This window comes from Erpetoichthys calabaricus, chromosome 3 (assembly GCF_900747795.2).
Source record: "Erpetoichthys calabaricus chromosome 3, fErpCal1.3, whole genome shotgun sequence".
NCBI classification, from domain to species: Eukaryota; Metazoa; Chordata; class Cladistia; order Polypteriformes; family Polypteridae; genus Erpetoichthys; species Erpetoichthys calabaricus.
The window spans coordinates 221,753,296-221,779,293 of record NC_041396.2 but is presented as its reverse complement, the minus strand read 5'-3'; the positions used below and the strand labels follow the sequence as shown (position 1 = coordinate 221,779,293).

The 25,998-nt window shown below is 38.8% G+C and overlaps 1 protein-coding gene across 1 annotated transcript in view; it reads right to left on the bottom strand.

Annotated features, from left to right (window-relative positions):
- Positions 1–25,998, bottom strand: part of klhl32 (kelch-like family member 32) — a 369,033-nt gene that overhangs the window by 270,969 nt on the left and 72,066 nt on the right. The window contains exons 2-3 of the mRNA XM_028797833.2: positions 8,742–8,831; positions 2,340–2,520 (exon numbers count right to left, since the gene is read on the bottom strand). Coding sequence (XP_028653666.1) covers positions 2,340–2,520; positions 8,742–8,764 — 204 coding nt within the window. The 5' untranslated portion in view covers positions 8,765–8,831. The remainder of the gene's footprint in view (positions 1–2,339; positions 2,521–8,741; positions 8,832–25,998) is intronic.

Here is a 25,998-nt window from a genome sequence, read left to right as displayed (position 1 = left end):
GTAAAGGAGTGTCAATGTACAGTACATAACAGACAAAATGTGACAGTAGAGACAAGGAACTGTTATTGCAACTCCCTGCCCAAACAAACCACAATTTCATAAAATTCAAGAAACCATCTAATTTGAAACTCACATTAAACCAACCAGTAAGGAAAAATAACCTGACTTGAACATTTGAAATTCTTTATCTGGACAATAGCTTACTACATAAAGTTTGAAACAGCGTGCTTATCCCATCAGGGCCACAGACCATCATTAGCAATTATAAAGTATTTGTAGGATTCCATCACAACTGTAAGTACTGCATTGAAAGACAGAGAACTGATTTTATAAAAAACACACTTAAGGAGTCTTAAAAAAACAAATTACATTTTACTTTACACATTGTTACATATTACATGTGTTAAATTGAAAAAGAAATTAATCTTTTTAACTGAGCAGTGTATTGATGTTCCTACCTCTTACTGAACAAAACACTAACTACATATTACAGTTGTGGGAACTTTCCTTTTGCTCAGCAGGAATCAGTTTCTCCATTCTGTGCTACAGAGTGCCAGGTCTTCTAGTTCCGGAGACTGATCTCTGCTAACCAGTCTCTGGGGTGTTTGAAGTAAGCAGATCCTGAATTTATGATCACCTTAGTAAGATGAAGAGTTTAACATTATTCCAGTGAGAATCCCATACTGAAGAAGAATAACTATAGTTTGTGTGACTATGCTACTATACCTCTACTTCAGCAAATTAAGCTGGACAGTGCAAACTCATAGATCTAACTCAGGATGGGATCAACCCATGGTAGAAGTTGCACAAATCTGTTAAAGTAAAGCAGAACTATAAGGTTCAACAACTGCACACACAAGAAGAGTTATGGTAGCTCGTGAAGAAATGGCAATGTAGGCCAAGCCCGTGTTTTATATTTCCAATATTGGTGCAATCATGGGAGCCTTGTGAGCATACCCACAGGTCAAATTAACCTATAAGTCAGAAATGCATCTTACATTTTTTGATAAATGGAGCAGTAACAAATAACGGGACTCACTTAAACTGATGTCACATTATGTGGCTTCTATGATGACTGCAGCTTCTGATCTTTTAACCAAACCATGTCAGTCCATACAACTGAAATTTGCTGGACATGTCAATTGTGGTGACTGATTCCTGATCTTCCAACATAACTGTGCTTATCCTTTTTTGTGACAACAAATAGTGTGTCGATCGATGGATCTGGTGCTGTACGAAGGGTTACCAGGTACTGTGAGTTCAGTCGTAATCTCTAAACTTTTCTTTGTTTCCATTCTGTCATAGTATGTAAAATACAAAATATCAGACAGATGAGCTTCTGTTCTGTTGGTAAGGTCCAAAACACTCACGTTTCTTATCCTTAAATGAATTTTATTCTGGATGAGCATTCATTGGATTTTAGCTCTCATGCACAAAGAGTCTCCCACTATGACTAAACACAAAATCATACCTGACTTTGTCATGGTGAATCGTGGACTGATTTTAGTGAGTTTCTGGCTACGTCGCATCACGGCACTGCCTCCAACTCACTAAGACTATGTACATGAAGGGTATTACTGAAAATCACTGGGAATGTCTTCAAATGTGACATTTCCATTAGCGTGACACAGTAAGACCCTATTTGGGATTTAAATGTCCCTGTCACCAATTTCACCAAAGTGAGCTCATTGGTGTAACTACTGCCTTAAGAAACTGTTTGATTTTAATTTTATGCCAGTTGTACTCTGATGCCACCCATGTTACAAGTTCTTCTTTAGGCCATAAATTGGTCTAGTCTACAACACAACTAATAGAGTCAGTGCCAGAGTTTACTTCTAAATGGAAGGTCAGCTACGGTGGCCACTATGGGTGAAATTAATTTTGGTTATGATGATTATGCAAAAGACACGTTTATTGTATTACTACTGGTTTCATTTTTTTTAATCTCATTTCTTTTTAAGTATATATTTTACATACTATACACTGTTATTAACAGAACAAGATGCAGAGGACAGAAACATATGGAAACAGATGATCTGCTGTGGCAACCCAACGGCAGCTGCCGAAAGAAAAAGAAGAAGACACTGTTATCTATAAACTGGGCTAAAATATCCTCTAGTGCAATAGCATTTTTTTAATATGTTATTATTTTTATGTTGTTCTTCTTGTGTTTATTAAGTTTTGTAGTTTTTTTTTTCACCCACAAAAGTAGTGTCATTGTTTTTTTGTACCCAGCTGGAGTGGTGCTCATAATTTCGTTGTAATTTCCTGTACAAAGACAATAAAGGCTTTCAATTCTTTTCTATTCTATTATCAACTAGAAATACGGCAAGTCTTACCCTGAAATAGTCGCTGCATGCAGCCAAAACAGCCTTGTGAGCGTGAAATTTTTGTTCCTCGGCGATCAGAGTGACATCACAAAGTATCCCATCATTTCTTTGCTGGTTCAAGGCTGCAAGAACACTATCCTTATGAGACTTGGACTGACAGAGTCTTTGACCTGTGAGCATTTTTTGAATGCTGGAAAGAAAAAAATAAATAAAAATGAATTAAAAAAAGAATTATCCATAGGAATTATCACATTAAAGCAAAGAGACAGCACTATGTTGCTGTATCATATACTTTACTGTCATGAAATATTTTAGCATCAATGGGACTAGCAATGAATACATTTCAAAATACTGTAAGGTATAACTACAACAAAGTCAATTGTACTGAATAAAAAAGACACAGTATTAATGACAAATAGTGACGAATGACCCGGCCCTTCTCAGTATAGGACACAACAAAGGCATAAAACTGAAATCACACTTTCATCTAGTGACATAGACCTATTCATACAAATGCACCCTGACAGAAAAAGCATCCACACTGGATTAAAAACAAAGCCTTCAAAAATCTCTTTCCTGCATAAAGCAGGGCTAAATCCTGTTGAATGAGGTGGAAAAGAATGCATTACTTTGAGGGCAGAGGTTTTACATGGTTGTACAATCCAGATTAATGAGTGTCAGCATGGCAAAATATTCTGCAGAAGCGCTATCGCTAATGTCAGCAGGTGCTCTGCCACAGGAATGGTGTTCCCAGGAGGAGGAATTTTGGTTTCCATACATCCAGGAGAGAATATCAAAGAGTCACAGGTGTTGGGCTTCAGAAAGAAAGGTCTTTTAACTGACCTCACGGGCTATGCCTGTGTTCAGAGTCTTCTTGAGGCCTCAGAAGCCCCTTAAGCCAGGAGTGTCGTTAGTTCTGTCAGTTCTCTATTAGAACTCCTGAGGACCTCTTCTTTTTGAAGGTGAAAGTAAAGCTGCTGTTGTAATATTGGAATCCTGGTCTGCCATTTATGCACAAAATCCAAGGAGAAAGAAGATATATATATATATATATATATATATATATTTTAAATCCAGGGAACTAGGTCACCAGTGCCAAGCTGAATCCTTTACATAATTTTTTTTTTAGACTGTAGCATAAAAAAGCATTTTAAAGGGCACAATGACAGTATGAACACTTGGTGCAGGAAAAGGCTTCTAGATAGTAATAAAGGAGCCATTTGCATGGTGCAAAAATATTTTATAAAATAATTGGCAGATGACTTTAGTCAAGACGAACTGCAAGATCTTCAGACTAGTTAAGTGTTTTGCAAAATGAGAGCTTTTTAAGCTTTTATTTAAGCTTTTTACATTTTTGAATATTCCAATTATTTATGCTTGTGTGCAGGGTGTGCTACTGTGCTCCTCTGATACCAATGTTGTCTGGACATTATGATGGTTATTCAGCTCCAAGCAAGGGGGGCTACATGCGCGGCTGTTCAATTACAGTAATTATAAATAGGCCGTGTCTTTTTGTGCTGCCTCTTTCATGACAAACTATAAGAAGTATCTGGATGAGATACAGTATCAGAACAGCTTAGCTATTAGCTAAACAAATGAGCTTGATGGGCTGAATGGTATCCTCTCATTTGTCAAATTTCATTTGTTTTTGTGTTCTTGCTTTCCAGTGTCAGCACTCAGAGTGAGAAGTCCCAATTAATGTCACAGGAAGATTTAATTTTTTTAAGAACTCTTTCAAATGGATGGTGGCATGTAGAGGGCAACCTCATGCTGACCCCAACACAAATAAAACCAAACAGGCCAAAGTATCCCACATAAAAGGATTTATTCTAACAAAAATAAATATAACAGAAGGGCAAAGAGTATTCGATGAAATGTTTTCAGAAACAGAATTATTATTGAGTCTTACTATACAAAAAATGAATCTCTTATATGTGGGTTGACTAATGTACCTTCCCTCTAAGTTTTATCCCATTACACCTCCTCCCCTTCTCCTTCTACTGGCTTTTCTTCCTCCTGCCAGGCATTCCTTGTCAATAACAATTGTCTAGTCTACCAACATAGTGCTTCTCTTCTTAGAAGAAACCTTTAAACCCTGGTCAGGAAACACTAGAGCAGTCCCATGAAACATGCCTGGGGTCAGCAATGAACTTGAATCACCAGTAGCAGCTCCAGATCTTCCAACAATCTTGAACCAAACATTTCACTCAAAGGTCCAGGAGAATTCCAGATGCCATATCCATTAAAAATGGTAGGATGAGGCAAGATCTAATTTAACAGGGGTGTCTGAAGCCAGGTATCAGCTTAGTGATGTTCTGATTAGTATAATTTACTTAACTCATCGTGTGGGTTTTGGTTGATTTCAGTAATATCCTGGGAATATTATTTTATGTTAATGTTTGGCAACATTATTATTAATGCTATTTTGTTTTCCACATACTGCCATTATGTGCTTGCTTTCAAAGATGTGATCATTTTGTTTGCTGTTGCTGGTCCTTTTCCTGTTCCATTTTTGGCCATTGTGATAGCAAACATGTGACAATGATACCATTACCATACCAAATATTACCAGTGTTCCTTAACACTCCAGCTCTTGTCTTGCACTGCCAGTTGCTGTTCCTGCCACACACTTTGGCAAAATACATTAATGAGGGTAAAGTGAAAATTCCAAAAGGTTAAACCAACCAGAGACAAACTACCTTGGAAAAACAGTGAACAACACAACTCACACCATTGTGAATCAACTGTGAACACAATAAGAACATTAGAAATTTGACAAACGAGAGGAGACCATTCAGTTCATCAAGCTCATTTGTTTAGCTAATAGCTAAGCTGTCCCAATATCTCATCCATGTAAAGATTGTTAAGTAGTCTGCTTCAATTACGTGACTCAGAATTTTGTTCCAGATACTCGTAACTCTTGAGTAAAGAAATGCCAGCTGGCTTCAGTCCTAAATGCACTTCCACTGAATGTCTCAATTTTTGTGTGAGAAAAAGTATTAAATTAAATAAATGTTATTAGGAAAGTGACAGAAATATTATCATTGGCACATGCTGCATTGTCATCCTCATCATCATGTATGATAGTGGGGCCACTTCATGCCAAAGTCAACCATTAACGGCACTCAGCTTTCGATTTCTCCTGCTGCCATTGTAAAGTGTTTGTGAAATAAATAGCACAACAGAATGATCTGTTTTGTAAAAATATATTTTGCGACCTGCGCGAAACTTATGTTATTACATGACAGTTGCTCTTTGGAATGTATGTACAGTCATATGAAAAAGTTTGGGAACCCCTCTTAATTCTTTGGATTTTTGTTTATTATTGGCTGAGCTTTCAAAGTAGCAACTTCCTTTTAATATATGTATGTCAGCAGTGACATTAAGTTTATTGGATTAACAAAAAATATGCAATATGCATCATACCAAAATTAGACAGGTGCATAAATTTGGGTACCCCAACAGAGATATTACATCAATACTTAGTTGAGCCTCCTTTTGCAAATATAACAGCCTCTAGACGCCTCCTATAGCCTTTGATGAGTGTCTGGATTCTGGATGGAGGTATTTTTGACCATTCTTCCATACAAAATCTCTCCAGTTCAGTTAAATTTGATGGCTGCTGAGCATGGGCAGCCTGCTTCAAATCATCCCATAGATTTTCGATGATATTCAAGTCAGGGGACTGTGACGGTCATTCCAGAATATTGTACTTCTCCCTCTGCATGAATGCCTTTGTAGATTTCAAACAGTGTTTTGGGTCATTGTCTTGTTGGAATATCCAATCCCTGCATAACTTCAACTTTGTGACTGATGCTTGAACATTATCCTGAAGAATTTGCTGATACTGGGTTGAATTCAACCGACCCTCAACTTTAACAAGGGCCCCAGTCCCTGAACTAGCCACACAGCATGATGGAACCTCCACGAAATTTGACAGTAGGTAGCAGGTGTTTTTCTTGGAATGCGGTGTTCTTCATCTGCCTTGCAAAGCGCTTTTTGTTATGACCAAATAACTACATTTTTATCTCATCAGTCCAAAGCACTTTGTTCCAAATGAATCTGGATTGTCTAAATGAGCATTTGCATACAACAAGTGACTCTGTTTGAGTGCAGAAAGGGCTTCTTTCTCGTCACCCTGCCATACAGATGTTCTTTGTGCAAACTACTGAATTGTAGAATGATGTACAGATACACCATCTGCAGCAAGATGTTCTTGCAGGTCTTTGGAGGTGATCTGTGGGTTGTCTGTAGCCATTCTCACAATCCTGAGCATATGCCGCTCCTGTATTTTTCTTGGCCTGCCAGACCTGGGTTTAACAGCAACTGTGCCTGTGGCCTTCCATTTCCTGATTACATTCCTTACAGTTGAAACTGACAGTTTAAATAAACCTCTGAGATAGATTTTTATAGCCTTCCCCTAAACCATGATACTGAACAATATTTGTTTTCAGATCTTTTGAGAGTTGCTTTGAGGATCCCATGCTGTCACTCTTCAGAAGAGAGTCAAAGGGAAGCACAACTTGAAATTGACCACCTTAAATACCCTTTCTGATGATTAGACAGACCTGTCTATGAAGTTCAAGTCTTAACGAGCTAATCCAACCAATTTGGTGTTGCAAGTAATCAGTACTGAGCAGTTACATGCATTCAAATCAGCAAAATTATAAGGGGACCCAAATTTTTGCACAGCCAGTTTTTCATATTTGATTTAATTTCATACAACTATATACTGCTTCACTAAAAATCTTTGTTCGGAAAACGCCCCAGTACTCAGATGTTCCTAGGAAATGAAAGACATACCACTGTTATCTTTTTTGTTGAAAGTAGAGTAAATTATTATGCAGGCTGAGAGGGGTTCCCAAACTTTTTCATATGACTGTATATAATTGATGTATATAATTTAATGTAAACATTAACCGTCAAAACACACTGTATACCTACTGGATGTCAAACGATTTTAAAAAACTAAAGTGATAATGTAGTCCGCGTACACTTAACATTAGGTTGTCTTATAGTTATTTGAACAGAAATTTGTGATAGAAATGAATACTTAAAGAAGCAGACCATATTCAACGTTATATTCACCCAGTTTGCAAACGAAACAATCCAGGTGGATGGACTATTGTGGACCAAATGATATGATTTTGGAAATGGATTAAGGATACCAGGAGATGGAACCATGTGACATCCCTATCCCTTTTTCAGGTATGCCTTAACCATGAAATGCATTTGTAATAATTTAGGGGGTGAACTAGCACAACATCTGTCCAATAGGAAAGGCTAGTGGGTAGTTTTATCAAAACTTTAATAGTGCGTATTTCTGAAAGATTTGCACTGTCACAAACCAGAACTTCCCTTCAGCCACTCTCAATCACATGTTTTTGTCAACTTCAGCAAGCAATGCCGCATCTCAGCCTGCCCATCCCTTGAGAGGGAAGTTGCTCCCTTGTTAAATAGCACACCATCTGTTGATCCAGACCCACAAGGGACCATAGATGTATCATTGTTTTGTAGCATGATATTGCTCTCCCATTGGTTCCCTCCATTCTCCTGTTGTTTGCAAGGCAAAAAAACACTAACTTTTCTGTATGGTGAGATCTAACACCATTGACTCCAGTGTTCCAAGACCCCTTAAACAACTGTATCAATTTAAGTTTCACTTTAATGTATCAAAGAGCAGAAAAATTAAGGCAAAACTTACACACTGAAATATTTGGGTTGTTCAAGATAATAACACATGCATATTGGCTCGATGTACAGTATACACTGTCAACTGTTAGTGTTAAAGATTAACAGTATAAACAACACTCACTTTTGCATAAAGATATTTAACATGGCATTGTTTAACATTAGTCAGACAAGTGATCAACATTTGTCTTAGAAGGTAAGATGCACTCACTCGAGTACATGACCTAAATAAATTCAAGACAGATTATTCCCTTATAACCACTCTATTCATTCCTAGCAAAGGGAAAACAAATTTTAACAACAGGGAGAGGAGGAACACATACAAAACAAACTGCCAGCCTGCCATGTAACCTCAACTGGCCAGTAAACAGAAACAGCAGTTGAATGGGGAATCGAGTCGGCATTTATTTAATTGTAGGCGAGGTGTAGAGAAAACACTTTGTCTGCTAGCTATTGTTTAAATCTACAGAGCATGTATGAAAAGATGAAAGTCTTAATTAAGCTACTGCAGTGCCCCATATCTCTCATTAAGAAGCATAGCAGCTAACTGCATAGTACAACAAAACAGGAACGCGAGTCAGAATAACAATCACCTGGAGCCAAATGAAAAAAAACCCCTAAGGTTCCCCTCAGATTACCACTTTAAGTAATTGTTCAATTAGATGCAAGCTCACCCAAAGCATACTTCACTCACCACCACTTCACTGCCCAGTACCATACCTGAGGCACATCTCAGAAGGCATGTTCGTGTCCAGATGCAGCTTTAGGTGTGGCAGAGAATCCTCTTCTGGGGAGCTGCCTCCAATAAGGCTAAATGAGAAAAGGAGCCAGTGAGTTTAAGATCAAGTACACCCCTCGACTGCAAAAGCACAATGAGCATCACTTGTCCTACTTATCACTAGACATAGCCTCACTAAGGTATTTCTTTAGTGGAGGGCATGTCTATTTGATTGAACCTTTTTCATTTTTTAATCATTTAATTATCAGTGGGCAGCAGAAAAGACAGCGTAGTTGAATGTAATCAGATATACAGTATATTCCCTAGATAAAATACACATTTTCTAACCATACCTTGATAATTACTTAAAGAAAAAAAAGACTTCCCAAATTAATTTTACATTTTACAGTAATAATCTCTGCATGGATTTTTGACTGGCATAGTAGTGAATTTTGCATCCTCAAAGCTTCAGAGACTGGAATTGAAATCCATGCCTAGATGCCATCTGTATGGAGTTTGCACATAATCATCATGTCCACATGGGTTTTTATCAGGTACTCTAGTTTTCATTCACATCTCAAAGGCACATGGGTAACACTTTAGTTTAGGTACTACAAAAATGCTCCTCTTATTCATTTACTATTATGTAACAGAACTTTATAAAATACTTCTTTGGGTCTTCATCACACTAACAAAGCATCAGTAAAGTGTTTAATCATTTCTGCAATGTGACCTATTGTCATCTACTGATGATTTGTAAGTGTTATGAAGATCAAAAGAAGCATTTGTTAAGGTTTTGTTACATAAGAGTAAATGAGTAATATATGCACTTTTGCAGTACCTAAACTAAAGTTTTATCAACACATGAGCTAGACTGAATGTCCACATGCACATGGGCCAGACTGATATCCTATTCCAGCTTTGTCACTTTGACACCATGCAACCCTGTATGTGAATATGCAGGTCTGCAAAGTTAATCGAATGAACAAATGGAGGATGACTCTTAGAAAATTGGAGGTGAGCATAAGTGATAATGCTCTGATATGCGATGAGTACCACTCATTCACAAATAGGGGTTATTTGATCTATATGTGAATAAATCACAATACATCCTTGAAAAACTCACGAGACATGACCCCCTATAAGAATATTATTTGTTTAATTTGCCAAAGGGGAAAATATTAGGTTGGATAAGAAGAAATCACTTTACTGCTACTCGCAAAATATGCTCCACTGGACACGTCTGATGGGGGGACCCATCACTGTTGCTGAAGTCACTATGGTGGTCTGTGGATTCTATGGTGGTAAGGCTGTTGGGGTTAATTAAATCTGATTGGAGATGTTGAAAGTCCTGGACATTGTTGGGATGGCAGGGTTAATGTGTCTGTTGGATGCTGCATGGAGGGCAGAGTGATGAGGTGGTCCCCATATTAAAGAGAGTGACAAGAGGGTGTATTATAACTACAGAGTGATCACACTCCTCAGCCTCCTAACAAATTCATATACTAGGTTGCTGGAGGGAAGACTTCGTCTGTTGGTTGTGTCAAAGATAAAGGAGGAACAATGTGAATTCCATCCTGGCCATAAAGCTGTAGAAGAGCTCTTCTTCCTGGTGGAGTTGCTGGAGGGTGCATGGGAGTGTGATAACTCATTCTACGTGAGTTTTGTAGATTTGGAAAAACCATATGACTGAGCTCCCGGCAAGTGGTGTGGGAGGTGCTGCAGGAATATGGGGTAACAGGTCTGTTGTCGCGAGCTATTTGTTCCCTATATATTCAGCTGTGGGCATTGGACTCGATCAAGGCAGTGTCTTGTCACCACTCCTGTTTGTGGTTTTCATGGACAAGGTATCAAGGCACGGCCAAGTAAATGAAGGTTTCCAGTTTGGTAGGCTAGGGGTAGCATTGTTCGTTTATGCAGATGATATGACCTTCGGCATGTACTCGAGCGATTCACTAGAATCAGATAGAACTTTATTTGTCCCCAGGGGGAAATCTGACTTCTTTACAAAAGCTGGTCAAATAAATAAATAAGTGTACACACACACACACACACACGCACACACACGCACGCACACACACACACAATTTTGTCTGAACACACACCAGAATGACTATAAAGCAAGAAATTAAAAAGAAAGAAAATTTCTGTCTTGTCCATCACAATCCCAGTGAAGCATTATGCAGACATATTGCTGTTGGTATAAAGGAGCCCCAGTAGCGTTTCTTGACACACGTCTGCTGAATAATTTTTCAGGTAAAAGTCTTCAGTTTTAGTGTGTCAGAAAGATGATGTGCAGCATTGTTCATAATGGAACTCAGTTTGGTTTTAACTCTCTCCAATGTCCTATAGCTGAGCGTGCCCTTTTTAATTAGCTTGTTGATTCGGTGGGCTTCTCTTGAAGTGATGTTACCAGCCCAGCACATCACAGTATGGAAAATCGCACTGACCATTACAGAGTTAAAGAAGATGCGATGGATGTCACTCCCCACATTAAAGGAATGCAGTCTCCTAAGGAAAAAGAACCTGCTCTGCTCTTTCTTATATAGTTCCTATATAAGATCAGTTCAGCCTGTCATTAATGTAGACCCTCAAGTACTTGACAGAGTGGATCACCTCTACATCCACTCCTTGATTAGTGATCTGACATACAGACTCTTTGGAGCCAGTTGATGATGGACTACAACAAGCTTCTATTCTAAAATATTGTCATTGATGGTTTCCATGTCTTATTAACAGCAAACAAAACCTTTGTTAAGGTCCTGTTAAACAACAGTAATTGAGTAATAATAAAGTTTCACCAAATGAATTTTGATTGTGTTCATATAGATATTTATATAGTGACAGATACTGTACAAGGCATAAGCAGTACAAGAGTAGAGCCTTTAAATAAAAAAGAAATTAATTTGCAATGAACCAAAGAGAAAAATCTAATCTAATATGAAGGTTAATACTAAAATATTGCAATATCTGCAAAAGCTATACAAATATAAACTGTGTCCTTCTAGTCTGCTAAAATGAAGCTGCTATTGTAATCAAATAAGATTTGTAATACTCTATTTGTAATAGTAGCAAACTAAACAAGTGTTCTCTGGCTTCACAGAGTGTTCTCTGTTTCATTCTGTAGATTAGATTACCTTCAAAGAAAATCAATGAGTGAAGAAAAGCAGGATGATGCAGACCCAACATCAATGTTACTGCTGAAAAATAATTCTAATGATACAGCTAATAGGAGCCAGTGTGTCTGACAAATCTACAGCATAGTATGTGACATAAGTCAAATCACTTTGTATCTTACAATACAATCAACAGGCAGACATTTCTGAATCCCAAAGACACGAGTGTTGTTTATTTGAAAGAGACCTGTTAGTGTACAATGAACATACACCACTACAAAGTTAAATTAATGTAGTATCAAAGAGTGAGCAGAGCTTTCCAGATTTGTTATTGGTTGGCCTACTATCATGCACCCTAAGGTTAACACACACACACTCTCACACGCAGAAAGACCCAAAGATTTACATATTTAAGCATTGATTGTGAGTGTTGCCTGCACATCCTTTCACTCCTCAGTACTCCACACAAGGACTCACTAACTTTAGCTTGAATACACCAGACTGGTGTCCCTTAGACACTGAAGGCTGATTCACATTATTGGTTGCCAGTAACCAATAGTACATTACTAATTCCCAGGCTGCTCACTATTGGAGGTGTCCCCCCTCAGCTGTTAAGCCTATGGGAAAGAAGTGGTAATCTACCCACACTAGGTGCCCTCTGTTTACTTTATTACTTCAGTCACTCAAGATGGGCTGGCCAAGTATAGAAATTTAAAGCAAACCAGAAATAAATAACAGCAACAAAAATAAATAGCAGCAAAGTCTAGATATGAATTCCTAATACACCCTTGTTTCAAAGTCAAAAACCTTAAGCAATGTTGTCTATGAAAGCTGAAGAATAGCAACAAGGTGAGCATCTGTGCAGGACAGAGAGGAAGAGGAGGAGGAGGCTTATCTTCAGGTAGCTAGACTTGATTCAGCAGTTATGCTGATGCATGGATGGTTTCTTTTGAGTCCAGCTGGATGAACTTTCTTCCTCACCTTTGGGCAGTCCACCTTTTATGCCAAAATCTCATGTGTGGCTCAGGACCGTGTAATGTTATACAGATAATTGGCTAACTATTCTGATGATACACAGCATTCAATGCTCTTGGAATTTATAATCCCATCTGGCATTTGAGAAAGACTGGTCATTCTAACTTCAGATTAATTGTGAGTTATACAAAGAGTTAAAAAAATGAAAAACATAGACGAAATACATAGACTATTAACTAAAACATTATGGTGTTACTCTATATGAACCATCTGTGAGTAAAGTTCCAAATTTATTACAGTTCACTGTGTTTTTTGTCATGATCTGCCTTTTGATTTTAATTTTATTAAATGATTCTTCGGTTTTTTAAACAATATTTGAAACACTGTTTTGGGGGATTTAAGAGACCAAGGAATCCAGTGCTAATTTTGTTTCAAGTTGTTTTTTGCACACAGTGAAATGCTTTCTCCTGCAGCACTATCTTGTTTTTCTTAGATGCTGCCATTTTGAGACCTTTCTGTTGATGTTTGCTATGCTGTTGCTAGATAAGATTAACTGGAAGTGTGCAACAGGTGAAATTACCAAGTCAAAGGTATAAAGGGCAGTAACTTGTGTGAAATAGCGTGTCTGTGGCATGTGCACTTTAAATGAATAAATGATCAGTATGCACAAGTTTTTGGGCGGGGCGTAAGTAGCATGGCAAGGTGGCTCCAGAGGAGGATTATGGGGAGACAAAAAAGAGAAGAAGAAAAAGAATGGAAGTAAAGGGAAAAGAGAATGAGAGGCAGGATTAGGAGAGCTGGTGCTGATGGAAATGGAAGCAGGTGGCCGAGAGTGAGTCCCTGTGAGGGGAGTGTGTGGCCAGTGCTCAGAGGGGCTGAAGAAGATCACCACTGCAGAGCATTTCACGGAGCAGAAGTGACCTATGGGTTTGGTGTGAGCTTCCGTCGAGGGACTGATTCCAGGAGTTGTACCAGGGCCTGCAGGATCCCCCATGTAAGTCAGCAAAGGGCATGAACCTGATTTTAATGGTTGACTGCACTCGTCAGTGAGTGTCTCCTCCTGCAGCAAGGTCCTGATGGGATAATCCGAGGAGACGCCAGATTTTAGAAACAGGCACTGGGGCTCATTGTTTTTATAAAAGAAGATTCTGCCTGGATTTTAACTTAATTTGTATGGACATATTTATGTGGCATATTAACATCCACTTTGCACCTTGTATTTTTGAATTATTAACGTATTTTTTCTGTTAATTGCACTGCACTTTTGGGCACTGTTTTAATAAAAGCACTGAAAAGCTTTGCACTATCTCTTGTTGAGTGTGTGCGCCCTTGTTTGCCAATCTCATCCCTCAGCTTCATTTTTGATGGTTCCGGGTTCAAGCTGCCAGAGACCATGCAGCCAACCTGGATTGTTACAATGTGCACTTCCTGGTTGTCCAAGTTTGTGGATAAAACATAAAACCCTGGCTTGTTTTTATTTAAGTTTTACATTGATTTCTGATTGCAGATCTTTTTTGTACTTCGACTACATACTTTTGGCTCTGTTCACAAAGAGTCTTTTTTGGTTTTTGACTCCGTTGCTATGCCCGTTAATTACAATTTTGGTTCCTTGTTCTGAACTTTTGTCCTCAACTCTTGATGTACCAGTTTTCACCTATGTAACGGAGAGCCAGGGCTTCTACCCACCTGAGATGGGTATTGGGGACCATCCTGGTGGTCACACCTTGGAAAGATAATATTGCCAACTCCTGTCTCCTGATTGCCCAGGACTGCAGGTCCACAAAACCTTTAACTGGAGTAAGTGGGGTTGACAAAGGTTGAATGGATGGACTTTGCCATTGAACTCTACAGTGTAATAATGGATGGATGTATATTAAGCACCTTTCTTATTCATTAAAAAAATCAATACCTTTAAACAAATGTTTTTTCAAAAATATGTTGTGCTTTTTAATTTGTTTTTTTCTTTTGTTCCAATATACTTTTTATATGATATATGAAGCTGCAATGGGTTGGATTGATACTGCCTTTTTATTAAACTGCCAAAAGGTTTTGCGCATTAAGGCTACCAACTTCTTCAGAAATACTGCAGCTGTTTTTATACTAAGTGTAGCAATCATTCACCCCAAACATTACTAAGCAGAAACAAGATGAAATGTACTGCAGCTCAGTCCCAAAAGAAACTTTACCATCCTCTTCAGTTATCTGATAAGGCTACTCTATGTTGGAATCAATGCAGAGCTATAAATAAATGCAGGCAAAAGCTGAACAGTTGAAAAATGATTCAGTGTGACAAAAGAAGAGAACACTAAAGCAGATATTCCTTTGTCTCATTCTCTCCATTTGTAGGTCATTTTGTAAACAAGTCAATATTATCTTAGACTGTATTGTGGGAAATTAGAAGCCAAGGAAAGATATTCATAAAAATATGCTGCAATGGTAGAGACAAATTATATCTACAGTGGTCTATTGGCTCTCATCTGATGGGATCAAAATGAAGGGCAAAAAAGGAAAATGTTTTTTAAACATCCTACATGATAATGCTTTTTGTAACAACATGGGGTGTAAGCTGTCTTCCATCATTTACAAACTTGGTAAATTAAAACCTGACTTTTGTTTAATTTCCTTCATATTGCCATTTGCCTATTCTATCACTACTAGGAGAATCAAGAAAGTAAATTCCACCCACTAAATTAACCTACTTAATTCAGTTTATTACGTCACAGAAGGCAGCAGCAAGATAGAAAACAACCCTAGACTAAGGACATCATTTTAATATACACACATATTCAGTATATTTCAATATACACATGCTATATTTTTTGAATACACACTCTGTGACAAGCACATAGTTGCATCCACAAACAGTTGTTCACTTGGCTTTAAATACTCTGAAGCTGGCATACAAGAAAAATGGTTGAAAATCCATCAAGAGCAAGTAAATATGTAATGGTTCAGAACGGAATAGTGCATAGTGGTTGCCAGTAGACCCTTCTAGCAATACGGTGTAGCATGCAGTCCTGGGGCTAAATGACATGTCCTAATCTCACAGCTTGAGGGAGTTATACCTCTTTACTCTTGAGCAGAGAAGTCCAAAGGGGACCTAATCCTAGTTTTCATAATTCTGAAAGGCATTACTAAAATTGATTTAACAGATTTTTCAAATAAACAGTGAATCATAAGTAAAGGATACCAATGACAATTGAAGATAAGTGTATTAAGATGGAAGACAGAAAGCACTTCTTTGCATGGATCATAGGAATGTGGAATAAGCTTAGTTATGCAATAAATGCAATAAATATTACATATATACACGTACTGTATAATTGGCGATTCTAAATTGGCCCTAGTGTGTGCTTGGTGTGTGGGTGTGTTTGTGTGTGTCCTGTGGTGGGTTGGCACCCTGCCCGGGATTGGTTCCTGCCTTGTGCCCTGTGTTGGCTGGGATTGGCTCCAGCAGACCCCCGTGACCCTGTGTTCGGATTCAGCGGGTTGGAAAATGGAGGGATGGATGGATGTACTGTATATGTCAGATCTACCGTCCAAATGTCTGGCCAGTTTATATGACAAAGGTCTCTCTCATACATCAAATATGCAGTGATACAGGAGTGCGTCTGCATTTGTTGTCGACACCATTTTCGGCATTGCCATTAATGTGACTGATAATCCATCCCATCCATCCATTTTCCAACCCGCTGAATCCGAACACAGGGTCACGGGGGTCTGCTGGAGCCAATCCCAGCCAACACAGGGCACAAGGCAGGAACCAATCCCGGGCAGAGTGCCAACCCACCGCAGGACACACACAAACACACCCACACACCAAGCACTCACTAGGGCCAATTTAGAATCACCAATCCACCTAACCTGCATGTCTTTGGACTGTGGGAGGAAACCCACGCAGACACGGGGAGAACATGCAAACTCCACGCAGGGAGGACCCGGGAGGCAAACCCAGGTCCCCAGGTCTCCCAACTGCAAGGCAGCAGCGCTACCCACTGCGCCACTGGTGACTGATAATTCTTTTTAAAATTCTTGACTAGAAGTTAGAATATTGTTTCTGCCTGCGTACATCACTGTCCTGCTTTATCCGTATCTGGCATCATTGAAGGTCTGCCTTTTTCTTTTCTTGACTACTTGTCAATAATCACAGTTCTTCTTACCACATGAGCTATGTACTTCCTGTGACAGTGTGGGTTGGTTCCCCACTACTTGTTCCCTCCTAGGAGCTTCTTGAACCTGCCACTGCTGATAATGTAATATAGGGGTGGGCCGGGCAAATGAAGACACTCACAAAGCAAGGGGTAGGTGGATAAAGCGATTACAGCTTTTTATAAAAATAAAGTCAAAATAAGTAAATAGCACAGTGCTCAAAAGTCTTCAATAAATAAACAATCCATAAAATTATCTGTGTGCAAGTGCAAGTTAAAAATTTGGAATAAATAAATCCATAAATATGAAGTGAAAACTCTGAGGCAAGAAACTGTCCTTTTAAACACTGTCCCCGGTGCAACCCTTTAAAAACTGATGTCTCCTCTGCTCACCTCTCACAAGGTCTCGTAGCAGAGGAGATGCCCCTCTGACAGATCTAGTCATCCATCAGCTACAGGTTCAAGTCCCTGCTGTCCACATGGCTCCCAGCAAGACTCCCCATCCAGATCTCAGTCTAGCAAGGCTTCGGTCTATGCAGCCATCCATGACCCCAGATGGGCTCACCGTAATCACTCATTTGGAGTAGTCTTCTCCAGCTCCTAAGCATTGGCTGCACACTCCACAAGAGACTCACCTCCCATCTGCCTGCCTTTGCTTGCTCATGCACCAGCTCTCTCCACCTCCTGACGTCTCTCCCGTCTGTTAACCTCCATTTTTTTTCTTTCTGTTCTCCTTGTGCCCAATGCAGAATCACCTTTGTACTGCCTGTTTAATTGAGTGTGGGTGTGAGAAGCCATTACCTCCACGGCATCATTGAGACAGCTGACTTATGTATGCAGCGCAGCCAGCCAGCTCCCCAATTAACCGTGGGGCGAAACGCACCCATGCACACCCACACCCAACTGGCGCCTGAACCTTCTTGCAGCGCGATTGTTTATTTAAAATTGTCCATCTACTGCTGTGCCGTGGACCAACTATACCACACTTCCATACTGGTCACCCTGTTGTACCTGCATTGCATGAAGCAATGAAACTTGCATCACACTTGCTTTTGACAGCAAATACTCATGTTTTTGGAAAGACAGATCCAACTGGAAGACACAAAGATGGCAGCTTGCATGTTCACTACCATAAACAAGAGATTGATTTTATCAAGAATTTAACAGCTGCATTAAAAGCAATGCTAAAGTCAGTTTCATCATAAAACACAGGTCTGCTGTGAAACAATAAAAATAATATTCAAGACAGTAATGATCATCCCCAGTTTGCATATCAACACAACCAGTCCATAATTCTTGCAGTTCATACCTTCCTGGCACATCTGGATAATGCAGACTGCTATACCAGAGTCATGTTTCTATATTACAACTCAGCATTTAATACTGTTGTACCAACAAAGCTGACCACCAAATTCCTCAATTTAGGACTTAGTGCCACCCTCTGCAATTGGCATTAGGACTTCCTAAAAAAATAGACATAAGAATGTACAGATTGGCAGCACTACTTTCCCCACACTGACCTTCTACAACAGCAGCACCAGTTTATTTCTTGTATAGCCCAAAATCACTCGAGGAATGCCTCAATGGGCTTTAACAGGCCCTGTGTTTTAGCAGCCCCCCACCTTCAACATGGGCCCTTCATAGAGTAGTGTACTGTGCACCCCCCTTCTGTCCTCCTTTTCACCTTAGACTGTGTGGCCATACACAACACCAGCATTTCTCAACCTGTATTTCCAACCCGAGTTTTCATAACAGTTTCAATCGCGCCCCCCTAACGTTTTTTGAAACCCTAATAAAATTTATTCCTAAATTTTTTGCTGCCGATACACCGCTACAAGTTTAAAATTTCCCTACGGATAGCGAAATTACGCCACATATGGCAACATTTGCACTGGGGCGCACCCCACAGTTTGAGAACCACTGCACAAGACCAACTCCATCATAAAATTTTCTGCTGACTCCACCATCATAGGCCTGATTACCAACAATGATTGGAAGGTGCAGGGAAGGTCTACCTGCTGACACAGTGGTGCCAGGATAACAATGAGATTCATAACGTCAGTAAAACCAAGGAACTAGCCATAGACTTCAGAAAGCAGAAGGAAGACAACACTTCCTGTTACATCAGAGAAGATGCTCTCAGAAAGGTGAGCAGCTTTAAATTTCACCAAAAGCTCACCAGCCCCTTCCATTTAGTTAGATGTCTGAGGAAGGTCAGATTTCTCCATCTTTTATCAGCTAAGGAGGGACAACTCTAACTTTTATGGGTGCAGAGTGGAGTCTACCCTCATTGGCTACCTCATGACCTGGCATGACACTTGATTAGCACTGCAGTGGGTGGTGGAGGAGGCAGAGAACAATAAAAGCACTGAACTGCATGCATTCTATTTAGGACACACAAAACACTCAGCGTCTAACAAAGGCAAACAGTATTATTAAAGACCTCAGTCATCCTGAACAACCGCTTTCTCACTCTTCCCTTCTGCCAAACAGTACAGGGCCTCTCGCACCAGTAGATTGCTGAGTAGCCAATCATAAGAATCCAAACACTGTAACATAGCAGTGTGTATAAATATGTAATACTTGTAAATACATATTGCACATATTGTATATATTACATATATTGCACAATGTATGTTACATGCTAAGTATACTTTTTATTTTATTTACTTTACTTTTTTGTATTGTATTTTGTCGGCTGTTCTGAGGAGAAATGTCAGTCCAAATTTCATTGCACTATGTATACATGACAATCAACCTGTCTTGACATCAAGACCTGCTCTTCTGCTTCAACAACACACGCCATGACATCTCCATGTAAATGGCTAAATCTCTTTGTAAATAAAAAAGCAATGCAATGCATGCAGAGTTTCTTGTGGAATGCCATCTGAAAGCAGAATACTGATATGCAAGGTGGTATAGGTAACTTCTATAAATAAGAAGCCTATCAGTTTCAGATTTTACATGTGCCATTTACATTTCACCTTGCTGATTTATACTAACATTTGTTGTTTAGAATTTACTTAGACTTGACTTTTAACATTTAGAATTTGTTATAATAATTTAGGCACCACATTTCACTTCTGCACCTAACGTTTGTCAGACCTTCTGGACTAGTACTTTTATAACGTAGACCTGTTTTATTTACATATTCTTAGGAACCTATATACTTTGTAATTTTATTCTGTTTGTCTTTTAATGACAAATATAATCTGAGATTTTTCAAGTAAAGAAGACAGGTTTTAAGGTAAGGTAGTTCAACTTACTACTCATAATGCCAGACAGTGGTGACATGTTTCATGTTGATTAGCATATGCAAGTAAGAGTTTTACTACACTCAGTACATGTGACAATATAAATAGGATTTACGAATCATGTCCCTTATGTTTTCCATGTAAAGGTTAATAGAGTTATTTCAGTCAAGTGTACGGAGTGTGGTGAAATTCTTACTTTTCATTTTCAAATCATCATGCAGCATGATTACTGAGTATAACTGCCTTAGCATGGCTATTTTACATTTGATATACTTTCCATTCATTCCATGATGAATCCATCACTTCACTTTTAAGCCTTTAAAGCAGGGATCTCAACCTCCAGTCCTGGAGGGCCACAGTGGCTGCAGGTTTTCATTCTAACCCTTTTCTTAATTAGTGACCTGTTTTTGCTGCTAATTAACTTCTTTTGAATTACAAGGTTCTGCACTTTTTTTTAACTCTATTAATTAAAGAATTTCAAAAACAAATTAAATCACTTTTCTACATAGTCACCTTCTTTTGCGATGCAATTTTCCCAGCGTCGCACCAACTTTTTAATGCCCAATTACTACTCCTCCCGCCTTCACCGTTTCCAACAAAAATATAAAAGTGCAGAAACTTTTTGAACGTCCCTCATAATTTTAATTGACTTTCTCTTGAAGACTCCAACCAATAATTGTTTCTTTTTCCTTAATTAGTAGCCAAATATGAGATACAAAATAAACCAAAACATGACCAGAAAACTGTGACCATCATACAGTATCTGAAAATAAAAAAGGTGGGGGTCTCAGGAATGTTGATTTGCTCAGGTCCCTAAACATTTCAACAGTGCTCTTAGAAAAGTAAAGAAAAAATCAACTTCTTCTTCTTCTTTTTTCGGCTGCTCCTGTTAGGGGTTGCCACAGCAGATCATCTTCTTCCATATCTGTTGTGATGTAAGATTTTGCATATAACTTGATAAATATTTTGTATATCTTTATTTGTACTTTAGGCAAAGCAATGTAATATTAGTGTTACATTAGTGAGAAGCATTCATGTTTATCCCCCCTTTATGACTGAGTCTCTTTGAATTTTACGACAGAGTTGGGGGGAAGTGCCTGAAACAAAGTTTGACAAGTGTTCCTCTGCTAAAGTCTTTCAACTCCCACAAGAAGGCCAGGCTGCCTAACTTCTAAGCTTTACCTTAACATATGGTTTTGGGGGGTGTCAGGTGTTAAGATGTTCTATTTCCCCATTGGTCTGAAGTATGGCTGTTTGGAATTGGCTTGTATCAGAAGCCTTTAAGTACCATAACGCCCTATTGGTTATAGGGGTTGGACAGAGAATCTATAAATTAACTTAGTTAACCTCACACTCTCTCTCTTACTAACATCTGATGAAGAAGCATCTCTTACCAAACTGATGAACTGAAAGGATAACACAATGGAGAGCACAGCCCGGCAGCCATATTGAACAGACATATGGCTGAAAGCTGACCACAAATGAACTAGAGACATTTTTTAAGTAACTAACAAGTCTGTGTGCTGCCTGAAACTACACATCACCATTTAATCAGGTTGTATGGTTGCCATTAATATTCAAATGTACTTTGCATATTGTTATTATTTATGAATATTATTTATGAATATTACCAATAATACATTGTTTAAATTGTAATTTAACTCCTGCTTGTCTTTTACTATACCTAATTGCCTGAGATTATAGATGTAGAAGGGAAGGTGGGAAGAAGTTATATATTATAATACCTTATAAACAGTGGTAAGTCTGTGAGTTTTGAGGCGTTCTGACAGAGGCTACATATTAATAATACAATAGGGGAAAGTAGAGCAATATAATACGCTACCAAGACAAAACAATATCGTTCTGTCCTCTGCATCTTGCTCTGTTACACCCATCACCTGCATGTCCCCTCTCACCACATCCATAAACCTTCGCTTAGGCCTTCCTCTTTTCCTCTTCCCTGGCAGCTCTATCCTCACATCCTTCTCCCAATATACCCAGCATCTCTTATCTGCACATGTCCAAACCAATGCAATCTCGCCAATCTGACTTTGTCTTCCAACCGTCCTACTTGAACTGACCCTCTAATGTACTAATTTCTAATCCTATCCATCCTTGTCACACCAGTGAAAATCTTAGCATCTTTAATTCTGCTACCTCCAGCTCTGTCTCCTGCTTTCTGGTCAGTGCCACCATGTATGCTATTGCACAATGAGAGTAGCAACAAGTCATGGAATTAAAGAACGGGTTTAACTAACAACAAGAATCATAGCCTAATTAAGCAACTGGTTGGAGTGAATTTGGTTGGAGTTTGAGGACCTGACTTAGTTGGACTTCTGTTGGCTCACTTATTTCACATTTCATTTCTGTTTAAGTAAAGAAATGAAGCAATACAGAAAAACGATGAAGAAATCCCAGGGAACAAATGTTAAAAAACAAGTCAATTAAAACTAATTCAAAAGAAGTTATTTAGCAGCAAAAACAGGTCAAAAATAAAGAAAAAGTGTAAAATGAAAACTTGCAGCCACTGCGGCCCTACAGGACTGGAGTTTGAGATCCCTGCTTTAAAAGGTCTTACAGAGTCTTGCCTGAAGAAAGGGCCTTAGTTGCCTTGAAAGTTTGCATATTGTCATCTGTTCAGTTAGTCAATAAAAGGTGTCATTTTGCTTGTCTTCTCATAGCTTTCCTAATTAGAAACTCTGAGTTGCCACTTATTGGTTTGGTGGTCTTTTGGCCATAGTGAAAGGGTTTGGAAAACCTAGCATTTGGTCGGTCACCTGTCCTTTACTGTCAGCCCTATTACTGTTGCCCTGGTATGAGGGAAGTGCCTTTGGTTTAGAGGCTTGGAGGACACTAACTTTTCTTATGGCATGTAAAGACACAAGTATGTTTCAAATACCAGTCTGGCACCATTTCCTTTTTTGGAGGTCCCCACTCTTATACATTCCTTTAGGCTATCCTCTTTCCTGGCAGCCAAACTGAGCCTTTATCCAAAAATGAAAAATAATCTAAGTTACAATTTTGGACTCTGAGCCACCTAATGCATGCTCACCACGTGCTTCTTCAGTTTCAAAAGCTAAAGATCTTAATTTAGATATTGTTATTCAAATTACTTTTTTAATTTAATAGCAATCATGATTTTCCACACAAATTCCCAGTTTAGAATATGTCCCAGGGTTCCAAAATAATTTTATCTGCATTAACATATGAATGAGTAAAATCTCCCCTGACAAATTAGATCTAACTCAAGAGGACCGTGCCTTCATTAACAGCATTGTAAAAACTGGGAAAAAAAGATGAAATGTATACATTGCTTGCATAGGCACCAGACCACAATTCATTTACTACCTCTACCATCATAAAAGAAATCTATTTCATACTGTACACAGAATACATTGTAAGGTTTTACTCTCCTAAATTTGGTAAAAGTAAGTTTATACTGGAGCACATTTTGAAAATAATCAACATTTTGGAGTGATTTGTGCTTTAAATGGCTGTGCAGACATATTTGCTTAATTTACAAGCAAATCCACCAATCAATTACCTGACATGTGTCACCACTTCAGGGTGGAAGTGAGCCTATGCCTATCCTGACTTTGAGTCCAAAGTTGGTTCCTATCTTGTGCCCAATGCAGCCAGCAGTGCCTCGAGTTCTCTGAGACTCTGCACGAGATAAGGAGAGGCAGAAAATGGTTGGATATGCAGTTTTTGAACAAAACGTAGACCCTAACATTAATTTCAGGTTATTCAGCGATAATCAAATATGCAAAATAAGGAAGAATGTTATGGCTAACACTTGAATAAATTATTAATCAGCCAGCTGGCAAACATTTTCCAAATTGGGTTAATCACATATCTTAAAAGTAATTGCCCATCATTACTAATTTGTTTAAGCCATTATTGGTATAGGTTGTTTCATATTTATCACAAAACTAATTTTGTATTTTTTCATTATTTGAAACATTTTGTCATATTTCTAATATCACCATTGTGTTTAGCTATATTAGTGATGAGCGAACCTGGCTGATCTCACTTAGCCTTGAGATAAAAATGCAGAAACGTTTGAGAATTTTGGCAACCTCTGAGTGTATTATTATAGTGTAATGTTTATTTAAGTGTCCCTGAGGGCTAGAGAAGCATCTGCCAACTATGCAGGACTGATTATTGTGGCCAGACATTGTGGCCTATGCTGTGAGGCAGCAGTGCTAACCACTGCACCACCATGATCCCTGAGATAAAATTATTCTCCAAATTCACAATACTCAAGTCCTTTAATCTCTCTCTTTGTTTCATGGACTCCTATTACTATGACTAATTAATACCTACAGAGCCTGTGATGAAAGGGATCAGTGTTGTTTACTCAGAGATCTGTCCCTGTCACCATTTGATCTGAGCTACATTGCAAGAAACATATCGTGCTCATTCCAGTAGTGAAGACTCAAGGCACAATGAATGTATGCAGAACAAAGAAATCTTTTCATAATATTCTCATTATCTGCAAATTTTATTTTTTTTAAAGTAGTTAGTGACATCATGCATGGATGCATGCATGCATGTACACCCTTAGAATGATGTGCAAGAAGCACAGATCAGGTAGTGAAATCTCCATCCAACAGCCGTGAGATTTCACATTGGAGTCACAAAGCATCATGGGGTACTTGGAAAAAAAAAAGTTTGCCTAAGCTAGTCGCACAGGCCGCCAGCAATCTCAGGAAATTTGTTTCGAAAAACACTTTGGCAAATTTTGCCAAATGGGCGGCACGGTGGTGCAGTGGTAGTGCTGCTGCCTCACAGTGTGGAGACCCGGGTTTGCTTCCCGGGTCCTCCCTGCATGGAGTTTGCATGTTCTCCCCGGGTGCTCCAGTTTCCTCCCACAGTCCAAAGACATGCAGGTTAAGTCGATTGGCAATTCTAAATTGTCCCTAGTGTGTGCTTGGTGTGTGTGTGTGTCCTGCGGTGGGTTGGTACCCTGCCCAGGATTGGTTCCCTGCCTTGTTGGCTGGGATTGGCTCCAGCAGACCCCAGTGACCCTGTGTTCGGATTCAGCGGGTTGGAAAATGGATGGATAGATGGAAATTTTGCCAATCTTTTATTATTTATATGCTGCCATTTTGCTAATAATGTGGTTCAGACAACAGCACACATAAACTAGTGTACAAATAAAGGACTGTTTTTCAGATTGGTTTCAACATTTTTGTTGAACAATTCTACATGACTGCATTTCTGCTGTGCATCTTTAAATCAAACACAAACACCAAACCTGGACTAGGAGGTGATGTGGCTGAATATTAAAAATTGTGTGGGCTGCTAAATAAAACGTTTTTGCATCCCATTTCTATAAGAGCAAACTGGAACAATCCCTGCACTTCCAAAGTGAAATAAAGGAACATACAAAATTTGTATTAATACTTTCTAAGTAAGATATACAACATGTGACCAGCTACATCTTTTTAAATTAGTGGAAATTCCAGATAGTTCTATTTAATATTTACTTGTACAACCAAAGGATAAGTGGTGGCTGAATGAATGATCAGATAAATGTTTGTATTTGAGAAAAACATAAATCTTGATCAGGAGAGGTGGATGGTGAACCTGTTATTCTTAACCAAAACTGTATGTAATTAATTGTTTGGGAGAAAAGTCTGTCCTTTAGTTTGACAAGGCATGAATTATTTTTCTGATATAACATGGCATCAAGCGCATCATCAATGGACACAACCACAATGGAGCTGCAGCAAGAAGAAAACGTCTGTGAACTCAAGGCAG